The sequence below is a fragment of the Cetorhinus maximus genome, chromosome 3, assembly GCF_964194155.1.
Source record: "Cetorhinus maximus chromosome 3, sCetMax3.hap1.1, whole genome shotgun sequence".
Classification (NCBI taxonomy): domain Eukaryota; kingdom Metazoa; phylum Chordata; class Chondrichthyes; order Lamniformes; family Cetorhinidae; genus Cetorhinus; species Cetorhinus maximus.
Genome location: NC_135881.1, coordinates 92,014,133 through 92,033,439, shown reverse-complemented (window position 1 = coordinate 92,033,439; position 19,307 = coordinate 92,014,133). Strand labels below are relative to the sequence as shown.

Below are 19,307 nucleotides of genomic sequence, written 5' to 3'. Positions count from 1 at the left end.
GGGTAGAGTTCTCGTTGTCTGCCTACCACCATTGCATTTTACCAGTGGCAGGGAAGGTGGAGCATGTTCCCCGCGCCCCCCTACCAAGAGACCATTTGAGCCACTTAAGTGGCCAATAAAGGGCTCCTCCCAGCCCCACTTGCATTTTACCAGCAGCAGGTAGCTGCGTGGGGAGACTGCCACGTGGACCCTAAGCAGCCTCCCTGTGGGCTTGTGGGCAGGGGCTTTTTAAGGATTTGTTGACTCAAAGAGGTGCCTCCCAGCAGCAATGACCTGCCTGCCTGCCTTCACCACCTGCCCCCTTACCATGCTGGAGCCTGCCTGACTGGCCCTGGCACCCCCAGACCCCAGTTAACTGTTTGGGAGGATGGCCAGCTTCCATGGTGACAACCTCTTTCAGGTATGGTCCCAACAGTGGACACTGCTCCCAGTGAGTTGCTGGGGACACAGAGCAGGATAGTACAACCCTTTGGAGCTGCAAACGTTATGATTGCACAGAAATGCGAGCCCTGATACACAGAACATTCAAACCCCAAGATGCAAAAGTTGTAAGATCCCATGAACAAAATTTGCAGGACCCCATACACGCTAAAGCATTATCACACATTCAGAAAAATTGCGACCTCCATACACAAAAAGTCAGAGACCCCTTCCAAACTGCCAAACATAAAACATACAAACTCTTCCCTCTTCAACAAATCCTCAGCCCCATCCTTCCTTCCCTTCTCAACCTCACATCTTCATTCCCATCCTTCTTCATCTATTTCAGGCTTCCCCTGAAGATTGAGGGTGAGGGACACACTGGAAAAGCCATGGAGAAACAGTTGTAAGCATTACCCTGTAAAAAGAATTCTAAATTAAGCACAAATATGAAAACCCTGCTCCCTAATCCTGTAAAACATAAATTCAGATAGGTGCATTTTGTTTCACTTGTCATCGCACACATGCAGTAAATCCCAACAATATAAATTTGTAAATCAGTATAAAGAAAGAGGTGGTCTTGTGGTGCAGCGGGTAGCATTCCTGCTCTAAGCCAGAAGCTCCAGGTTTAAGTCCCACCCCAGGGCTTTTTTTAAAATTCATTCATGAGTTGTGGGTGTCACTGGCTTGACCAGCATTTATTACCCATCCCTAATTGCCCTTATTCAGAGGGCATTTAAGAGTCAACCACATTGCTGTGGGTCTGGAGTCACATGTAGGCCAGACCAGGTAAGGACAGCAGGTTTCCTTCCCTAAAGGACATTAGTGAGCCAGATGGATTTTTACAACAATCGGCAATGGTTTCATGGTCATCATTAGACTTATAATTCCAGATTTTGTTTTGATGGGCAAGGAAGGTGAGTTCAAATCGCGGCCAAAAAAGTCGATCATCAACCTGCAATTCCTTCCAATATATGCCGATGTAAGAGCGGGAGAGATCAGTCCTGGTCAGCTATGTCATTGAAAAAAAGTTGGAGCTTCTATCACTATCCATAGCTCCAGGCCATAACATGCATGTAAAAGTGCATGTTGCCACAGCAACTCTGACTCCAAGTGATCTGTAATACACCACCACTGTAACAAAAGAACTTATACAATTCTTTTCATACCTCAGGACATTCTAAAGTGTTTTACAGCTAATGAATTACTTATCAAATGTAGTCACTGTGGTACTACATGAAATGCAGTAGTCAATCTGCACAGAGCAAAGTCCCAAAGCAGCAATGAGATAATGGTGTGATAATCTGTGGGATGTTGGCCAGGATACTGGGAGAACTCTCCTGTTGTTCTTCAAATAGTGCCATGGGATCTTTTACATTTACTTTATGGGGCATCTGTTTCACATTTTATCCGCAAGATAACACCTCCAAAGAGCAGTGCTCAGTTCAGCACTGAAGTGCCAGCCTACATTACTAACATTATTTCACTACTATATTTATAAAGAATGGTGCATGTCATAACTATCACAATTACTTATACCTCAAACAAAAACAGAAAATGCTGGAAAAACTCAGCAGGTCTAGCAGCATCTGTGGAGAGAAACAGAGTTAACGTTTCGAGTCCGTATGAACCTTCTTCAGAGCTCTTAAGAAGGTTCATATTAGACCTGCTGAGTTTTTCCAGCATTTTCTATTTTTGTTTCAGATTTCCAGCATCCGCAGTATTTTGCTTTCATGAGTTTTAGTTTGCTTGGAACCCAACATTGAACTCCTAAAGTGCAGCAATAGAAGGCGGTGTTCTGTAGGTCCTAGTACACAATCAAAGTCAAAGAATAGCGAAAAAAAGCAGGATAAATCAATTTATCGCAAAATAGATGGTGCCAATCTTGGATTTATTAACTTCTGGGGGCCTGCTAAATTGGTTGGCTCCCAAAAACAGGCACAGGGATCACGATGCACAATTAACATACACCCATTGATTAAAGCCTAGGCTGCATGCCATGCTCTACTGCCTGTCGAACAGCATGATTGGTACGTGCAGCCAGTGCTAACTGTGTTGTTTAGCTGCTGCACATATCAATGGGGGGGGCTGTCAAAAGAAAAACTTAACTTCCTTGCATCATTAAGCTTAAAGCTAGCCTGCATCTCTTAAAGGGGAGGTGCATTTTGGCTGGAACACATACTGGAAGGTATGCAGAAAGTGAATATGGTCTGGGAATGCCGCAACATGAGACAGAGCAGACTCCAAGGTTTTCAATCAATTCACTTGATGGAGGAGATGGGGAAGGTAGGGGAGATGTCCTCTATCAACAGGGGTCCAGAAGGTCCTCATACACAATCAAAATAACTGTGGGAACAGATAGCCATTGAAGCTAATGCCTGGGAGTCTAACAACAAGGACCTAGATTCAGTGCTTTAAGAAATTCAATGACCTCACATGAGTAGTCAAGGTCAATAAATGCATCCTCAAATGTCATAACATATCAATTGCATCACTAAGTCTTAGGCACACTTAAATCCACCACACCTCATCACTCACCTGCTAACAATCTCTATCAATCAGGACTCATACCTGACATTCAAAATCTCCACCGCACCCTCGCATACTTAATACTGATGTAAACCTCACACCCACATCTTGCACACACTACCAGCTATTTAATCACGACAGCCACATCAGCAAACAGGTTGCACAACACTCTCTAACACACTTACCTCTCTCTCTTTCAGGACAACATGGCACACAACTGGAGGCAGCAGGAGCTAACCAGAAGAGGACAAGTGCACCTGAATGTCCTAACCTCTGATGAAAATTATGGTGTTGACGCATTATTCAAACAACTATTGATAAGAACCATAGAACCAGAGAAAAGTTACAGCACAGAATGAGGCCATTCGGCCCATCTTGTCCATGCCAGCCCTAGGACACCCAGGTGCCCTTTCTAATCCCACCTTCCTGCACCCGGCCCATAGCCCTGCAGTTTACAGCACTTTAGAGTTTAAAGTTTCTGCCTCTACCACCAACTTGGGCAGCGAATTCCAGACACCCACTACCCTCTGCATAAAAAAGTTCTTCCTCATGTCCCCCCTACACCTTCTGCCACTTATCCTGAATCTATGTCCCCTGGTTCTAGAATTCTCCATCAAGAGAAACAATTTTATCCTGTCCACTCTATCTATTCCCCTCATAATTTTGTACACCTCAATCAAGTCACCTCTCAGCCTTCTGTGTTCTAAGGAAAATAACCCCAACCTATCCAATCTCTTCTCGTAGCTACACTTTTCTAACCCTGGCAACATTCTTGTAAACCTCCTCTGCACTCTCTCCAGAGCTATTACATCCTTCCTGTAATGTGGTGACCGGAATTGCACACAATACTCCAGTTGTGGCCTCACCAGTGTTTTATACAATTCCAACATTATATCCTTACTTCTATATTCTATACCTCTGCCACTGAAGGAGAGCATTCCATATGCCTTCTTTACAACCTTGTCTACTTGAACTGCTGCCTTCAGGGACCTGTGTACTTGTATGCCAAGATCTCTCACTTCATCTACCCCTCTTAGTATATTCCCATTTATTTTGTAATCCCTGTAACTGTTTGACCTCCCTAAATGTATGACCTCAGACTTCTCTATGTTAAAATCCATCTGCCACTTTACCGCCCACTCCACCAATCCATCTAAATCGTTTTGGAGATTATGGCTATCCTGTACACTATCCACTACTCGGCCAATTTTCGTGTCATCTGCAAATTTCCCAATCGTGCCCCCCACGTTCATGTCCAAATTGTTAATGTATAACACAAACAGCAAAGGTCCTAACACCAAGCCATGTGGAACACCACTTGAGACAACATTCCATTCGCAAGGGCATCCATCGACCATTACCCTTTGCTTCCTGTTACAAAGCCAACCTTTTATCCAGTTTGCCACATTACCCTGAATCCCACGGGCTTTTACTTTCCTGACCAATCTGCCATGTGAGACCTTGTCAAATGCCTTGCTAAAATCCATGTACACAACATCCACTGCACTACCTTCATCAATCCTTCAAAACCAAAGTTTTTTTTAATTCATTCCTGGGATGTGGGCTTCGCTGGCTGGGCCAGCATTTTATTGCTTATCCCTAGTTGCCCTTGAGAAGGTGGTGGTGAGCTGCCTTCTTGAACCGCTGCAGTCCACGTGGTGTACGTACACCCACAGTGCTGTTAGGGAGGGAGTTCCAGGATTTTGACCCAGCGACAGTGAAGGAATGGTGATGTATTTCGAAGTCAGGATGATGAGTGACTTGGAGGGGAACTTCCAGGTGGTCGTGTTCCCATCTATCTGCTGACCTTGTCCTTCTAGATGGTAGTGATCCTGGTGGAACCCAAACTGGGTGTCAGTGAGCAACTGGGTTATCGCTAAGCAAGTGCCTTGATAGCACTGTTAATGACCCCTTCCATTACTTTACTGATGATGGAGAGTAGACTGATGGGGTGGTAATTGGCTGGGTTGGATTTGTCCTGCTTTTTGTGTACAGGACACACCTGGGCATTTTTCCACATAGCCAGGTAGATGCCAGTGTTGTAGCTGTTGGAACAGCTTGGCTGGAGGCACGGCAAGTTGCAGAGGACAAGTCTTCGATACTATTGCCGGAATATTGTCGGGGCCCGTCACCTTTGCAGTATCCAGTGCCTTCAGCCGTTTCTTGATATCACGTGGAGTAATATCTTGCCCATTGGCCAGCGGCCAGTCCCCACTTATTTGGGATAGGTAGCTGAGCAGCAGCATGCAGAAAAGGCTTGGGTGTTCAAATAACCTGGGCCCCTTGGCTGCTCATGTTGTGAGATGGAACGGATTGAAACCTCCCACCTCCACCCCAACCAGGATCCCAGGTTTAAGTTCCCCCTATACTTAGCCACTTTTAAATAGTCTAAACAGAGATTAAATGGACATACTAACCTACATCTGGACAGCAGAGCCAGGAATTAAATGGACGCTAACTTATCTGCTCCTGAATAATCCAACCAAGGGTTTAATGGAGACAAATTGGTTATATTGCATTCTTGGTGAAAACATTTCTACAAAATTCCACAAGAACAGCAAACATTTAATGTAACAGTTAATTTGATATAACTCAATTTACTGTTGGGTGTTGACTGAATCCTGAACAACCGAGAATAATACTGCAATGATGGTACAAATACCCATTGCCAAGGTGGCCTATAGATCTTAAGTCACAAGTAACCTGGTGTCTCAGGATGAATGCCGCCCTGGTTGACAATGGTAGAACACTCTGGCCCAGGTCTTGCAGTCACAGTAGAGGCAAACTCAGAGAAGTTTGCTGCTAATGAGAGCTGCAATGCACCACAACTTCCGGGGAGCCCACGTAACCTTAAATACAGAGGTCGTGGTGCACCTGAATGGGAACCACACTGATGGTTTCACCAGGACCTGTCATTTGGAAACTTCAGCTGATTACCCAGAACATAACACAACTTTTTAACGTTGAATTTTTTTAGGACCGCTCCTAGGAGGTGCGGCGCCTGCTCAGGAGGCATATGCCTTCAAACACTCCCTCTCCTCCAGCTACCCCAGTTCCTTTCCCCACAAACTCCGCGACTCTTCTGGTTCTGCTCCTTCCTCCCCCTCCCACCCCATCACCACTGCCCTACCAATGTCTGAAACAGCACTTGCGATCTTTCCCCTCCATCAAGCACTGTTGCCGATATCATTGGAACCAAGGAGCCGATGTGGAGAGGACCTGGGGGTGCCAGGGATACTTGGGGGGAGGAGACCGGTGGTGGGGAGCTGTAATTAAAACATATATTTAATTAAAACATATATACACTTTCATCACCGTCATCAAATAAGAAAGTCTAAGAAGTGAAGAAACACTTACCTGTCATTGAGCTGAACTCAGACCTCAAGGGATGTGGCTTCAGTTCTTAGCATCAAGGGTGAGGGGGTGGGGGGGGCGCGGCAGGGTGTGACTTCAGCAGCAATGCACCATCTTGCTAGACCTCTCCACTGACTTTGCCATTGGACCCATGCTGCAGCTAGGAGAGCAAGTTCCCATTGCAGCCCACGACCAAGGTTACTTCTTCGTGCAGTCAGTGGCAAATGCCTCCACTCCGCCACTGACTACAAGATCCGGTCCCCTGTTTTTCCATGCATGTCCTTTGAAGAATACTCTCATAACCTATTATACATAACTGCAGTAAAATCCTCACTCCAGTCCTTGTATTAACAACCATAAACAAAACATACCAGCAACTTTGTACATGTTCTTTTGAGTTTGGCTTCTGTGAGCAGTGGTAAATTATGCAATTATTGTTTCATGCAATCAGGTTATTTTTAGGGGCAGTTTTCTCCCCAAAGGCACCAATGCTTGTTGCCATACAGTGGTACATGATGTGGCCTGAGGCCATGTGCACCATATAAGATATATTCAACTGTAGAAGGAATGACAGCCCAGCCTAATCCCTTCTCTTACCCAACATCTACTCCACATTTGGACTGCCTTTCTGGATAGCAATGAGCAGTGGAATTCCTAACTCAACTTTTCTGTACCTTCACGACCTCAGGAGCCAATTGTGGAACTTCACTAACTCCCTTGGATGTGATTAACTAACTAACTCAGCTCAGACCAAGACTTGAATCTGGACGTGTCTGTCCACTGAACTTTATCCACCAAGCTACTTAGTTACCTTATTCACTGAGAGAGTGCTCTGATTAAGTATTCACAATCCCGTTCCTACTGGTAAATCTGTGGAGGATTGCCAATACACAGGACACTCACAGGAAACAGGATAGGGTCAAAGGAAAGAAAGAGACAGATTAATGCAAGATTATAGGAAAAACTCATTTATTTCTTTATACAGACTCCAACTAAATACTTGTTTAAATAGTGTCCTGATGATAAATTTTAAAAATAACCGTTCATAAACATAACATGGCATTAATATTCCTCTACACATTAATACATTTTGTTACATCTGATCGCAGACCCCTCGGATATTATTCAAGAGATCTGTGGTAGAGTTTCTGCAAGCTATCATTTTAATTACTTAATTGAGTTTTGCAAAATAATGTCTTAATTCAAGTTTTCAACATTCACCCAACTCCTGCTGAATGTATTAACTCAGTCATTACTGGAAGTACCTGTTGTGGGGAGGAAGGGCAGTAACAAAGTCTGAAGGCTCAGATTCAATTACTAACAGTTTTTGGGGCTGAGATTTAACTCTAAGGTGTGGCAGTGAGACATTTGAAGGAAGAAATCTAAAAGCTTGTGGCAGTGTCCTCATATCTAATCCTCCTTAAATCCACTTCTTCTTCATCCTACAATCTCTTCTGATTTACAAACTGGTGTATGATGATGTAAGCCTGCACCTCTAACTTTCCCCCCCTCCTCCTTTCTTCTTTCAGATATCCAAGAAGTGCAACTTGGTCAGGCAGTGGAGAAACAGCAAGAAGAGTGATGAATAAGACACACCATCACTTGCTTTCACACTTGCAGCCACTAGCTCAGATCCTGACACTGCGTATATCATAGAAGTTAGATTAGAGCCAGGATCTGACATGGTGAGACAATGGGTACGAGTGGCCTAGAGCCAGGGCAGGATGCAGATTTCAGTTCACCAGATGACTTGGTCTGACATGAATTCTGCTGCAAAGGTGAGCTCTTCGATAAGGCGGGCTACAGAAGGTGGTTGATGGATATACACAACAAAAATGCTTGGTGCATTAGGAAGCCTGTGGTTCATGTCAAGAAGCATGCTGGAATTCAGCACCAGCTTAGCACAGGGTTTTTCACAGAGCTTGAAGCACCTCATTTCCCAGATGAAAATGGTGGCCAACTCCATGTGTACACTTGTGGTCTCAACCATGAAGCAGCATCTGATAATCAATGTCTCAACTGCCACTGCAGCACAAGCAGCTTCCAGCAGATGCTGCTGTCAAAACTCAGACTGAAGTCATTTAAGATTAGCTTGCTGCCATGTAAGCTCAGACTGCTGTAATTATGGCTGCTGATACCACCGTTCAAAAGGGGCTTTCAGGGAGTAACAACAGCCCAGCAATAAATCCACCAACAAATTACTATGATTGCTGAGGCACCATCACAGGGGATTGGCAGTGATTCCATGGAGCACAAGCCACAAGCACAGAGCGGGGTAGTCGCAGGGAGAACAAAAGGGAGAGTATGACAGTTGGAAGGCAGGAGGGATTAATTAACAAAAGGGTTGATGGTACAATACAAAAGGAGATGGTAGTAGGACAAGAAACAAAAGATATCAGTGGTGCTCCATATCCTTCCCTTTCCCCTGCCCCAATCCCTTCTTCCAATTTAATTTCGTGCCATGCTTTCACTAAACCCTCCGACCTTTTCCTCTGACCTCAAATGATTTTTTAAAATTTATTCTTTCACGGGATGTCGGCATTGGTGGCTAGGCCAACATTTATTGCCTATGCCCTTGAGAAGTTGGTAGTGAGTCACCTTCTTAACCCACTGCAGTCCATGTGGTGTAGGTACATCCACAGTACTGGTAGGGAGGGAGTTCCAGGATTTTGACGCAGTGACAGTGAAGCAGCGGCGATATAGTTCCATGTCAGGATGGTGTGTGACTTGGAGGGGAACTTGCAGGTAGTGGTGTTCCCATTTATCTGCTGCTCTTGTCCTTATGTGGTTGAGGCCACAGGTTTGGAAGCTGCTGTCGAAGGAGCCTTGTTGAATTGCTGCAATGCATCTTGTAATTGGCACTCACTGCTGCCACTGTGCATCAGTGGTGGAGGGAGTGAACGTTTAAGGTGCTGGATGGGGTGCCAATCAAACAGGCTGCTTTGTTCTGGATGGTGTTGAGTTTCTTGAATGGTGTTGGAGCTGCCCTCATCCAGGCAAGTGGAGAGTATTCCATCACATTCTTGACTTGTGCCTTGTAGATGGTGGACAGGCTTTGGAGAGTCAAGAGGTGAGTTACTCACTGCAGAATTCCCAGTCTCTGACCTGCTCTTGTAGCCACAGTATTTATATAGCTGGTCCAGTTCAGTTTCTGGTCAATGGTAATCTTCAGGGTGTTGATGGTGATGATCAGTCCTCAACAAAAGCTACATCCCCTTTCATTCTCAATGAATTTCAAGCTTGGCACAACACTAAGCTGTTTTGTCACCTTCATCTTCAGAATCCTCCTTCAGTCTGGACCTCCTCCTCTGGCCAGCAATGTGATGGAATGTTTTTTTACTTGCCTGGATGAGTGCAGCTCCAATGACACTCAAGAAGCTCAAACCATCCAGGACAAAGCAGCCTGCTTGATCGACACTGCATCCACCAATTTAAACATTCACTTCTTCCACCACTGACGCACAGTGGCAGCAGTGTGTACTATATACAAGATGAACTGTTGCAACTCGTCAAGCGACAGCACCTTCCAAACCTCAACCTCTACCACCCAGGACAAAGGCAGTAGACACATGGGAACACCACCAGCTGCAAGTTCCCCTCCAAGCCACAAATCATTCTGACTTGGAACTATATCGCTATTCCTTCACAGTTGCTGGGTCAAAATCCTGGAGCTCCCTTCCTAACAGCACTGTGGATGTACCTACACCAGATGGACTGCAGCAGTTCAAGAAGGCAGCTCACTGCTGCCTTCTCAAGGGCAATTAGGGATGGTCAGCAATGCCCACATCCCAGTAAAGAATTTTAAAAAATCCTGGGGATAGACTGTTGACTAAACACCATTATAAGCCCAGTGACTCCATTATCTTGACAGCACTTTGTCCCACCTTGCTTCCGTCACATCTGTTCTGATAGTTCCTTCCACACCAGTGTTTCCAATATGTCTTCCTTTTTCCGCAATCAACAATTCTCCTCCACCATGGTTGACAGGCCCCTTGGCTGCGTCCATTCCATTTCCTGCACATTTGCTCTCAGTTCCTTCCCTTCCTCCCAGAACCACCATTAGGTTCTCCTCACCTTCCACTATACCAGCTTCCATATTCAATGGTTCATCCTGAAATATTTCCACAACTTCCAAGATGGTGCCACCTTCAATAACATTTTTCCCTCCCCTTTCAGCATTCTGAAGAGAACATCCCCTCCACAATATCCTGGTAAAAATACAGCACCTGGCCTTTTACATCCTCCCTTCCTATCATCCAAGACTCCAAACAATTCTTCCAGATGAAACAGCGATTTACGTGTACTTCTTTCAATTTAGTATACTGCATTCGCTGCTCACAATGCAGTCTGCTCTACATTGGGAAGACCAAATGCAGATTGGGTTACCGCAAGCATAACGCTGAGTTTTCGGTCGCTTGTCATTTTAATTTTCCACACCACTCTACCTCTGACCTCCTTGTCCTCAGCCCCCTACACTGTTCCAAGGAAGCTCAACATAAGCTCAAGAAAAAGCACCATATCTTATGATTAGGCATTTACTGCCTTGTGGATTCAACATTGAGTTCAACTATCTCAGATCATAATCTCTCCCCTCATTTGGTTGGATGGCAGCTATTGGTCATGATTCTGCGATTCCCATTTACATCTCATCTAGAACTTTTTTTTTGTTTCTTTACTTGCTCCATTACCATGTCCTTTTGCCTTGCACATTCATCCCTTCTGTCACTTAACCTGTCCTGCCTTCCACCTGATCACAGACCTTCTCTTTTGTTCTTACCCCTCCCTCCAAGACCTTTCCTTGCTACAAATCTATTATATGTCTAACTTTTCCTGTTCTGATCAAAAGTCATAGACTTGAAACGTTAACTTTGTTTCTGTCTCCACAGATGCTGTCTGACATGCTAAGTATTTCCTATATGCTCCGTTTTATATCCAGAAACCACAGTATTTTGCTTTTGTATTAGGAAATGAAATGTAGTTAGCTCTCTTTGAATAGAGTCTTGGTGACCTTCCTTATATAACAAGTAGGTGGCAAACTTGGGATGTTGCTAACATATCCAGTTCCAGCCTGGAAGGAGCCAGCCACATACATAAAAGTTAATTGACACAATCACCTTCACAACCACTGGCAATGTGGTCTTTGCCCTGTTCTGTTGCTACAGCATTTGGCAAATTTCAGTGAGGGCCTCCTTAGTGAAGTGCAGATATCTCACACATTGCTTCCTGCTGAGGTTCAAGTAGGAGAATTGCTCCCTGAACACCTATAGTAGGTACAGCCTCAGGCTAATAGCCCTTCTTCCTCTCCTTTCTCTACCAGCAGCTTGTCCTGTTCTGCATGCCTCTGATCATTTTCACTGTCATGTTCTATTCCAAGGAGAAGGCCTACTAGTCACCCCATGCTGCAGAGCAAATGGTTCATGTAGAAGCCTTGGTCGGCAAAATATCCTTCAGCACCTGCTACACCACTCCTTCTAGAATTTTGCAGAAAGCACCAAATGCTTGTAGTGATGTACCAATACCTAGAAGAAATCATCCAGTAGCTAAAAGAAAGAAAGACTTTTTAAAATTAATTCACGGGATGTGGGCTTTGCTTGTTGGGCCAGCATTTATTGCCCATCCCTAGTTGCCCCTGAGAAGGTGGTGAGCTGCCTCCTTGAACCTCTGCAGTCCATGTGGTTTAGGTACACCCACAGTGCTGTTAGGGAGGGAGTTTCAGGATTTTGACCCAGCGACAGTGAAGGAATGGTGATATATTTCCAACTCAGGAATGTGAGTGACTTGGATGGGAACTTCCAGGTGGTGGTGTTCTATATAGCGCTTATCAGGATCACTGGATGTCTCAAAGTGCTTTACAGTCAATGAAGTTCATTTGAAGTATATCCACCGTAGTAATTTAGGAAAAAGGGCAGCCACTTGCACGCAGCAAGCTACCACAAACAGCAATGTGATAATGACAAGACAATTTGCTTTTGGTAATACTGAGGGGTAACCGGGGATAACAGCTCTTTTTCGAAATAGTATCACAGTATCTTTACAGTGCAGAAGGAGGCCATTCAGCCCACTGAGTCTGCACTGGCTCAGCATTCCACTTAATCCCACTCCCCTGCCGTATCCCTGCAACCTTGCACACACTCTCTTTTCAGGTAGCAATCCAATTCCCTTTTGAATATCTCAATGGAAACTGCCTCTATCACCCCTTCAGGAAGTTTGTTCCAGACTCCAACCACCCTCTGGGTGAAAAAATTTTTCCTCACATCACATTTACTCCTTTTGCCAATTATTTTGAATCTGTGCTCTCTAGTTCTTGATGTTCTCTTGAGTGGGAGCAGTTTCTCACTATTTACCCTGTCCATACCCCTCAAGATCTTGAATACCTTTATCAAGTTTCCTCTAAGCCTTCTTTTCTCTAAGAAAAACAGTCCTAACCTCTCCAATCTATCCTCATAGCTACAGTTCTCCATCCCAGGAATCATTTTTGTGAATCTCCTCTGTACTTTCTCCAATGCCTTCACATCCTTCCTCAAGTATGGCACCCAAAACTGGATGCAGTACTCCAGATGAGGCCTAACTAGTGTCTTATACAAGTTCAACATGACCTCCTTAATCTTGTACTCAGTGCCCCTATTGATAAAGCCTAAGATACTACATGCTTTATTAACTGTTCTCTCAACATGCCCTGCCATCTTCAATGACCTATGTATGTATACACCGAGGTCCCTCTGTTCCTGCACCTCCATTAGAGGCACTCCCTTTATTTTATACTGTCTCACCATATCTTTCCTGCCAAAATGAATAACCTCACACTTCTTTGCATTGAACTTCAGCTGCCACTTGTCTGCCCAATTCTCCAACATGTCTATGTCCTTTTGAATTTCAAGACTATCCCCATCACAGTTGACAACATTTCCAATCTTCATATCTCCAACTTTTGAAATCATGCCTTGCATGCCACAGTCTAGGTCATTAATATATATCAGGAAGAGCAAGGGTCCCAACACTGACCCCTGACGAACTCCACTACAAACCTTTCCCCAATCTGAAAAACAACCATTTATCACTACACTCTGTTGCCTGTCATTCAGCCAATTTCTTATCCAAGTGCTTACATTCCCTTTTATTCCATGACCTAGAATTTTGCTCACAAGTCTGTTGTAAGGCACTGTATCAAATGCCCTTTGAAAATCCATACCCACATCAGCAAAGTTTCCTTTATCAACCTTCTGTTACCTCCTCAAAAAAACTCCAGCAAGTTAGTTAAACATGGTTTTCCCTTAATGAATCCATGCTGGCTTTCTTAATTATCCTGCACTTGTCTAAGTGATTATTGATTTTATCCTATACTTTCTATAGTTCTATAGTACTATAGTTTCCAGAAGTTTCCCTACCACTGAAGTCAAACTGACTGGCCTGTAGTTGCCAGCTTTATCTTTGCACCCATTTTTGAACAAAGGTGTAACATTCGCAGTTCTCCAGTCCTCTGGCACCTTCCCTGTGTCCAAGGAAGATTGGAAGATTATCACTAGAGCCTCTGCAATTTCCGCTCTCACTTCTCTCAGTATCCTTGGATGCATCTCATCCGGCACTGATACCTTACCTATTTTAAGTAAAGATAGCCTTTCCAACACCTCCTTCCTCTCGATTTTAAATTCTTCTAGTGTACCAGTTACTCCTCTCTCACTTCGGCCTGGGTAGCAAGTTCTTCCTTTGTAAAGACAGGTGCAAAGTATTCATTCAACACCTCCGCTATTTCTCCAGCCTCTACATGCAAATCCCCTCTTTTGTCCCCAATCGGCCTTAATCTGTTACCACCCTTTTATTATTTACATGCTTATAGAAGACCTTTGGATTCCCTTTTATGTTAGCTGAAAGTCTCCTTTCATGCTCTCTCCTTGCTTTATTAGTTTCTTCACTTCCCCCGGTCCTTCTATATTCAGCCTGATTCTCCATTGTATTTTCTACCTGATACCTGTCGCACGCGCGCGCAATTCTTTTTCATCTTTACCTCTCTCTCTCTCTCTCGTCATCCAGGGCGCTCTGGATTTGTTTGTCCTTCCTTTCCCCTTCAAGGCAATATACCTTGACATTGCCTGCAATACTTTTTCTCTTAAGGTGGCCCATTGTTCAGCCACTGTTTTTTCTGCCAACATTTGATTCCAACTCACTCAACTCTGATGCATTCTCAATAGGATATTTTACATCCACCTGAAGGGGCAGATGGGGCCTCGGTCTAATGTCTCATCTAAAAGACGGCACCTCCAATTGTGCAGCACCCCCTCAGTACTGCACTGGCGTGTCAGCTTTGATTTTTGTGTTCAAGCCTGGATGGGACTCGAACCTGGAACCTTGTGACTCAGAAGGGGAAGTGCTACCACTTGAGCCACAGTTGACACACACGAACCTGTGTGTAGTTGCTTCTTGTTGGCATTCTTCCATATATGAGAGATGGTGGACATGTAGATCATTTAGTGGGGTGTCTTCATTTGGTGCATCTTTGCTGATGGCTGTGAAGGCCAATCCTTGAGGAGCAGGTTTTGCCATAAACACCACACATGAAGCTACCAATTGACGATACAGGCTGTTGTTTTCGGCATTGGCACCTGTTGCCGAGCTACTGTAGCCATTGGTTGTCGTGGTTGTGCAGGCCAGCTCACAGGAGGTGTTGCCATTTCCTTCTTTCGTAACAATAACTAGCAGTAGTTGACAATACCTTTAGATACGATCGGTGGGGAATCCTGGGAGGTATGATGTTAAGAGATGGTATCACCTGGAGAGTTGTGCTCCCAAATGGCATCACTGGTGTCAAATCTGCATTGCACAATCTGTCTGCACTCTGCACACTATACATGTTTTGGTAGCTGGGCGTGCACAAGATGGTATTCAGCTCAATTTACAGATCCAATGGACACACACAGCAGACACCATTTTGGACCCCAAATTGCATGCTCAAGCCAACTCTGCATCCTTGGAATCCTAAAATCAGACAGTGATGGCTGCAGTACATCCTGATTATTTACTGTACAAAGAAACTGAACAGATTAATGCCCACTACACCCAAGATGCACACCATATTGGATGTAACAACAATACCCTATCTGAAAACAAGCAGGTACACTGATAAAGAATAAAAATACAGGCCATATTTTTAATATGAATAGACTATGTCAAGAGCTCCTTTTAGAATTGTGAAATGAAATGAATGACACTGCTTTACAACCTACAACACTACATAAATCATATTAAATTTTAGAAAAATACAGTCCTGTGTGCTATTTACTACAATGGCTGAGCCCATCAGTGTTAAAGACTTACCATTTCACAACAATAACTGCAATTCAGTAACACTCCATTATCTTCGATCCTTAACCTGACCAGAACTAGCAAGCCATTTCTGTATCTGCAGGTAGCTCAGTGGTTGATTACAATTACTGAGCAGCCTGTGTCTAAATCCAACTGCAGTTTACAATTTACAATAATCAGAAGGTGAACCGTCACAGAGGGCAGTTAGTTTTTGTATTTTCCAGATAGAGGTTTCAAATGAATTTGATGATTTTGAGAAAACCTTTGCAATTTGCTTTCCATTGGTCCAGACATCAAGTGTAGAATGAGATTGATAGTAGAGTTCACTTAAGTCTGGTATTTTGTGCTGACAAATGCAAGCCAAAGATAACAACTGGACTGGAAAAAAACAACTGGACTGCTTGACTTATTACTTCTTAAAAGTATAAAATGAGCCTTAATTTAAATACAATTGATAAAATTAGATGGAGGATCAAGTGCCACAGTGCAGAACAATTATAAGGTCGGAAAACTTAACAGAGAAGACAATGATTAGATCCCATAGAAACAGGAATTGGTCACTGGCTCAACTCCATTTACGCAGCTCTGATCCATATTCTTTGATGACTTTACCTAATATAATTGGCGAATTACTGTCATTGAAAATTTTAATTGACCCAGCATCCACAACCTTTTCAGGAAGGGAGTTCCACAACACATGATGTGAAGGAGGGTTTCCTGACTAGACTCCTAAATAGCCGAGCTCTAATTTTAAGATTACGCCCTATTTTACTTGATTTCTCCACTAGAGGAAATATTTACCCTATTGAATCCCTTTATGATTTTAAACATCTTGTGCTAACTCTGATTGGTCAAGGCATTTCCATGGAGAAGGAATGTCCAGGTATTGTGCCATTTTAAATTAAAGAAAAGAGTGGGGGACAATAGTTCCCTAGTGCATTCTCCATGGCAACGCCTTAAGTAATCAGAGTCAACTTGCCAACCTATCAGCACCCTTTTCTCATGCACTATAAATCGTTGCTCCCTTTGAAATTTGGCATTCTTACCTCTATCCTGATGAGTGCAAGAAAGCAAGCTTCGACAGCATGTCTCTTTTTCATCAATATTGTAAATATTTTATTCCAAATATATACCACTGACCATGAAAACATGTACAGCACATCAATATTTACATAAATCCCACAAACCTTATCAATATTTATCTGGTGCTTTTGGAGCCGTTCCAAATCGGTTGGGATTGCAACTTTAACAAATTTCTGGAGAGCTGGTTCCAATCGTCGAACATTCAATTTTGCAGGATCTTCTGCCATGCTGTTTCCAAACAGCTATTCGGGTCTTTCACACATCTGGACCTTCATTCAAGATTAAAAACATTGGTTCAAAGGAAAAAAACTGATAGTGCAAGGTCTTTCAGAAGCTCTTCCTTTCACCATAAAGTTTGAAGTCTAATAAGTAAAACAGGTGTTAAATGATGATTTTTATAAATAACTTCTTTAACAAAATATCGCAAGATATTCAACACATTGATGTTTTAAAGATCGCGATACTTTTAAGGAAATATAATTTTCCATTCATGTAAAACTGCTGATATAAGCCTATTCTAACCCTGCTCCCCATCACCTCAAATATTGGTTGCAAATAAAAATACTTCCTTGGAAGTTCACATGCACAACCTCATTGTGCTCTCTCAATTTTTGTTTACACCGAGTTGGTCATTTGAAAATTTATACGAATGCAATAGGACACCCATAAAATTGCTCCTACATAATAAATACCACACAATAATAATAATTCTTGTACTGAGAAATAAATGATTACTACGTCAGCCACACCAGTTTTGCCATTTTTTTGTGTCAAATTCCCTTCATTAAAAAATGCATACATTTTTATGCCAATCATCATGTAATGCTTCAGTAAATTTGCTGTCTTACCCAGATGGGTGAACAGTTATTTGGTCTAGGCTGGAGTAGGACTATGGGAAACATCAGAAATTGCACTTCACACCCTGAATTATCCATGAGCAATGCTATAGATGATCTATCAATCTTAAATTATTTTGCACTGACCTAAAAACACATTTGCACCGTTGCTGGTTTGAATGTGGTTTAGCCTTAGCCCAAAGAATGATCCAATTTTAAATCCCTTTCATATCAAAACTCTAACCTTGTATTGCAGAAGCATTTTGTTACAGAGAACCATTGTTGTTGTTATTTCATCTTTTCTACTCTTTTTAAAATTCCCTTTTAGGTCATCTTGTGCTACATATAATTTCTCACAACAAAGCAAATGATTTTCTCCCAGGCCTCTTGCAAAGCTTTGTGTAACATGCTACTTCTAGCAGTTGAAGGGATGTAGATATACGATTAATTGTAAAGAAGTGGAATTTCCTGTGAGGGTATAATTGGGATGACACATCTGAAATTGTGCCTGCTTGTACATCCATTTTACCAATATCAATTCATGCCCAAATATTCTACCAATCTCATTAGTTCAATGCTGCAACTTAAAATTTGGCATAAACAAGAGGAAATCAGCAAAATTGGAGCCTGAGGTAAGTGTGCAACTCACACCATATATCCTGCTTTACGTGCAAAAATTATTTGAACCATTTAACAATCATTAATCCACATTAGGCACAGCATGTTTAAGAACATGCAACTGGGCATGCTTCAATTTCTTGTTGAACTTAAAATTTTGGACTGAATTTTACACCCATTGTAAAATAGTGTACTTGCAGAAGAATCATGTGTCTGGCTCTTTAGCACAGGGAAAAAGCCATTATACTAAGCCAATATGCATTGGGGCACAAGAATCAATAGGCGGATGAAAAAGATTGGGGAAGTTTGATCCTGGCATAATTACATTCGTAATACACTTATGCCCTGGTTTTCTCATTGTTTTACATCAGGTCTTTATGTCTTGATTGTGCATGTCTCTTGATGCAAATGCACAGGAAATTTGAGACTCAATCTTCATTTGACATCATCTCAAAGCAGCCCAGCCAAGATTGTGAACTTTCCACAGGGGGAATCGTGGGTGTAAAGTTATATTCTTTCTCCGTGATATAGCTCAACAGCACACCAACGCACAGTTGTGCTAGCCTATCTTTTGTCCTATGTCTATAAACAGATCCTATAGAAAAGCATTTATGGAGAGCAAGTTGTGGTCTGGGCCTTTCTCCCACATAAAGTTTCTGTCTTATCGGAGGGAAATCCCCTGCTTGCATTTTGCTTTCAGTTACTTAAAGCATTAAGAAACCAGAATAAAACAAAGAATTGTTGATCAGTGCACATGGAGTCAATTTTTTATTTTTTTAATTAAAGATTTTAAGCAATTCCATTTCTACAGGCAAAGAGTAAATTCTCTTCTAATGTAATTCCTTTAATCAATAGTTAAGGTTCAACATATTTCATTTCCTTTTGACTAGAAGGAAAGTTTGTTTGAAAGTTGGAACATTGGAATAGGAGTGCACCATTTCGTCCCTCAAGCCCATTCTGCTACTCAGTGAGATCATGGCTGATCTGAAACCTAACTCCAAATATGCAATTTTGCCTCATATCTCTCATTACACCTCGGATAAAAAAAAAACTACCAATCTCAAATTCAAGAATTACTATGTATCTAGTATCAATTGCCATTTGTGAAAGAGAGTTCCAAACTTCTACCATCCTTTGTGTGTAGAAGTGTTTCCTAATTTCACACCTGAA

General features: G+C 42.8%; 1 protein-coding gene across 2 annotated transcripts in view; it reads right to left on the bottom strand.

Annotated features, from left to right (window-relative positions):
- stx17 (syntaxin 17) overlaps positions 1-19,307 on the bottom strand; it is a 100,834-nt gene that overhangs the window by 62,347 nt on the left and 19,180 nt on the right. Inside the window, exon 2 of one of the 2 annotated variants that reach the window (XM_078538679.1) lies at positions 16,788-16,952. In XM_078538679.1, coding sequence (XP_078394805.1) covers positions 16,788-16,910 — 123 coding nt within the window. In that variant the 5' untranslated portion in view covers positions 16,911-16,952. Of the gene's footprint in view, positions 1-16,787; positions 16,973-19,307 lie in introns of those variants that run through there. The other variant, XM_078538680.1, reaches the window with a different exon arrangement.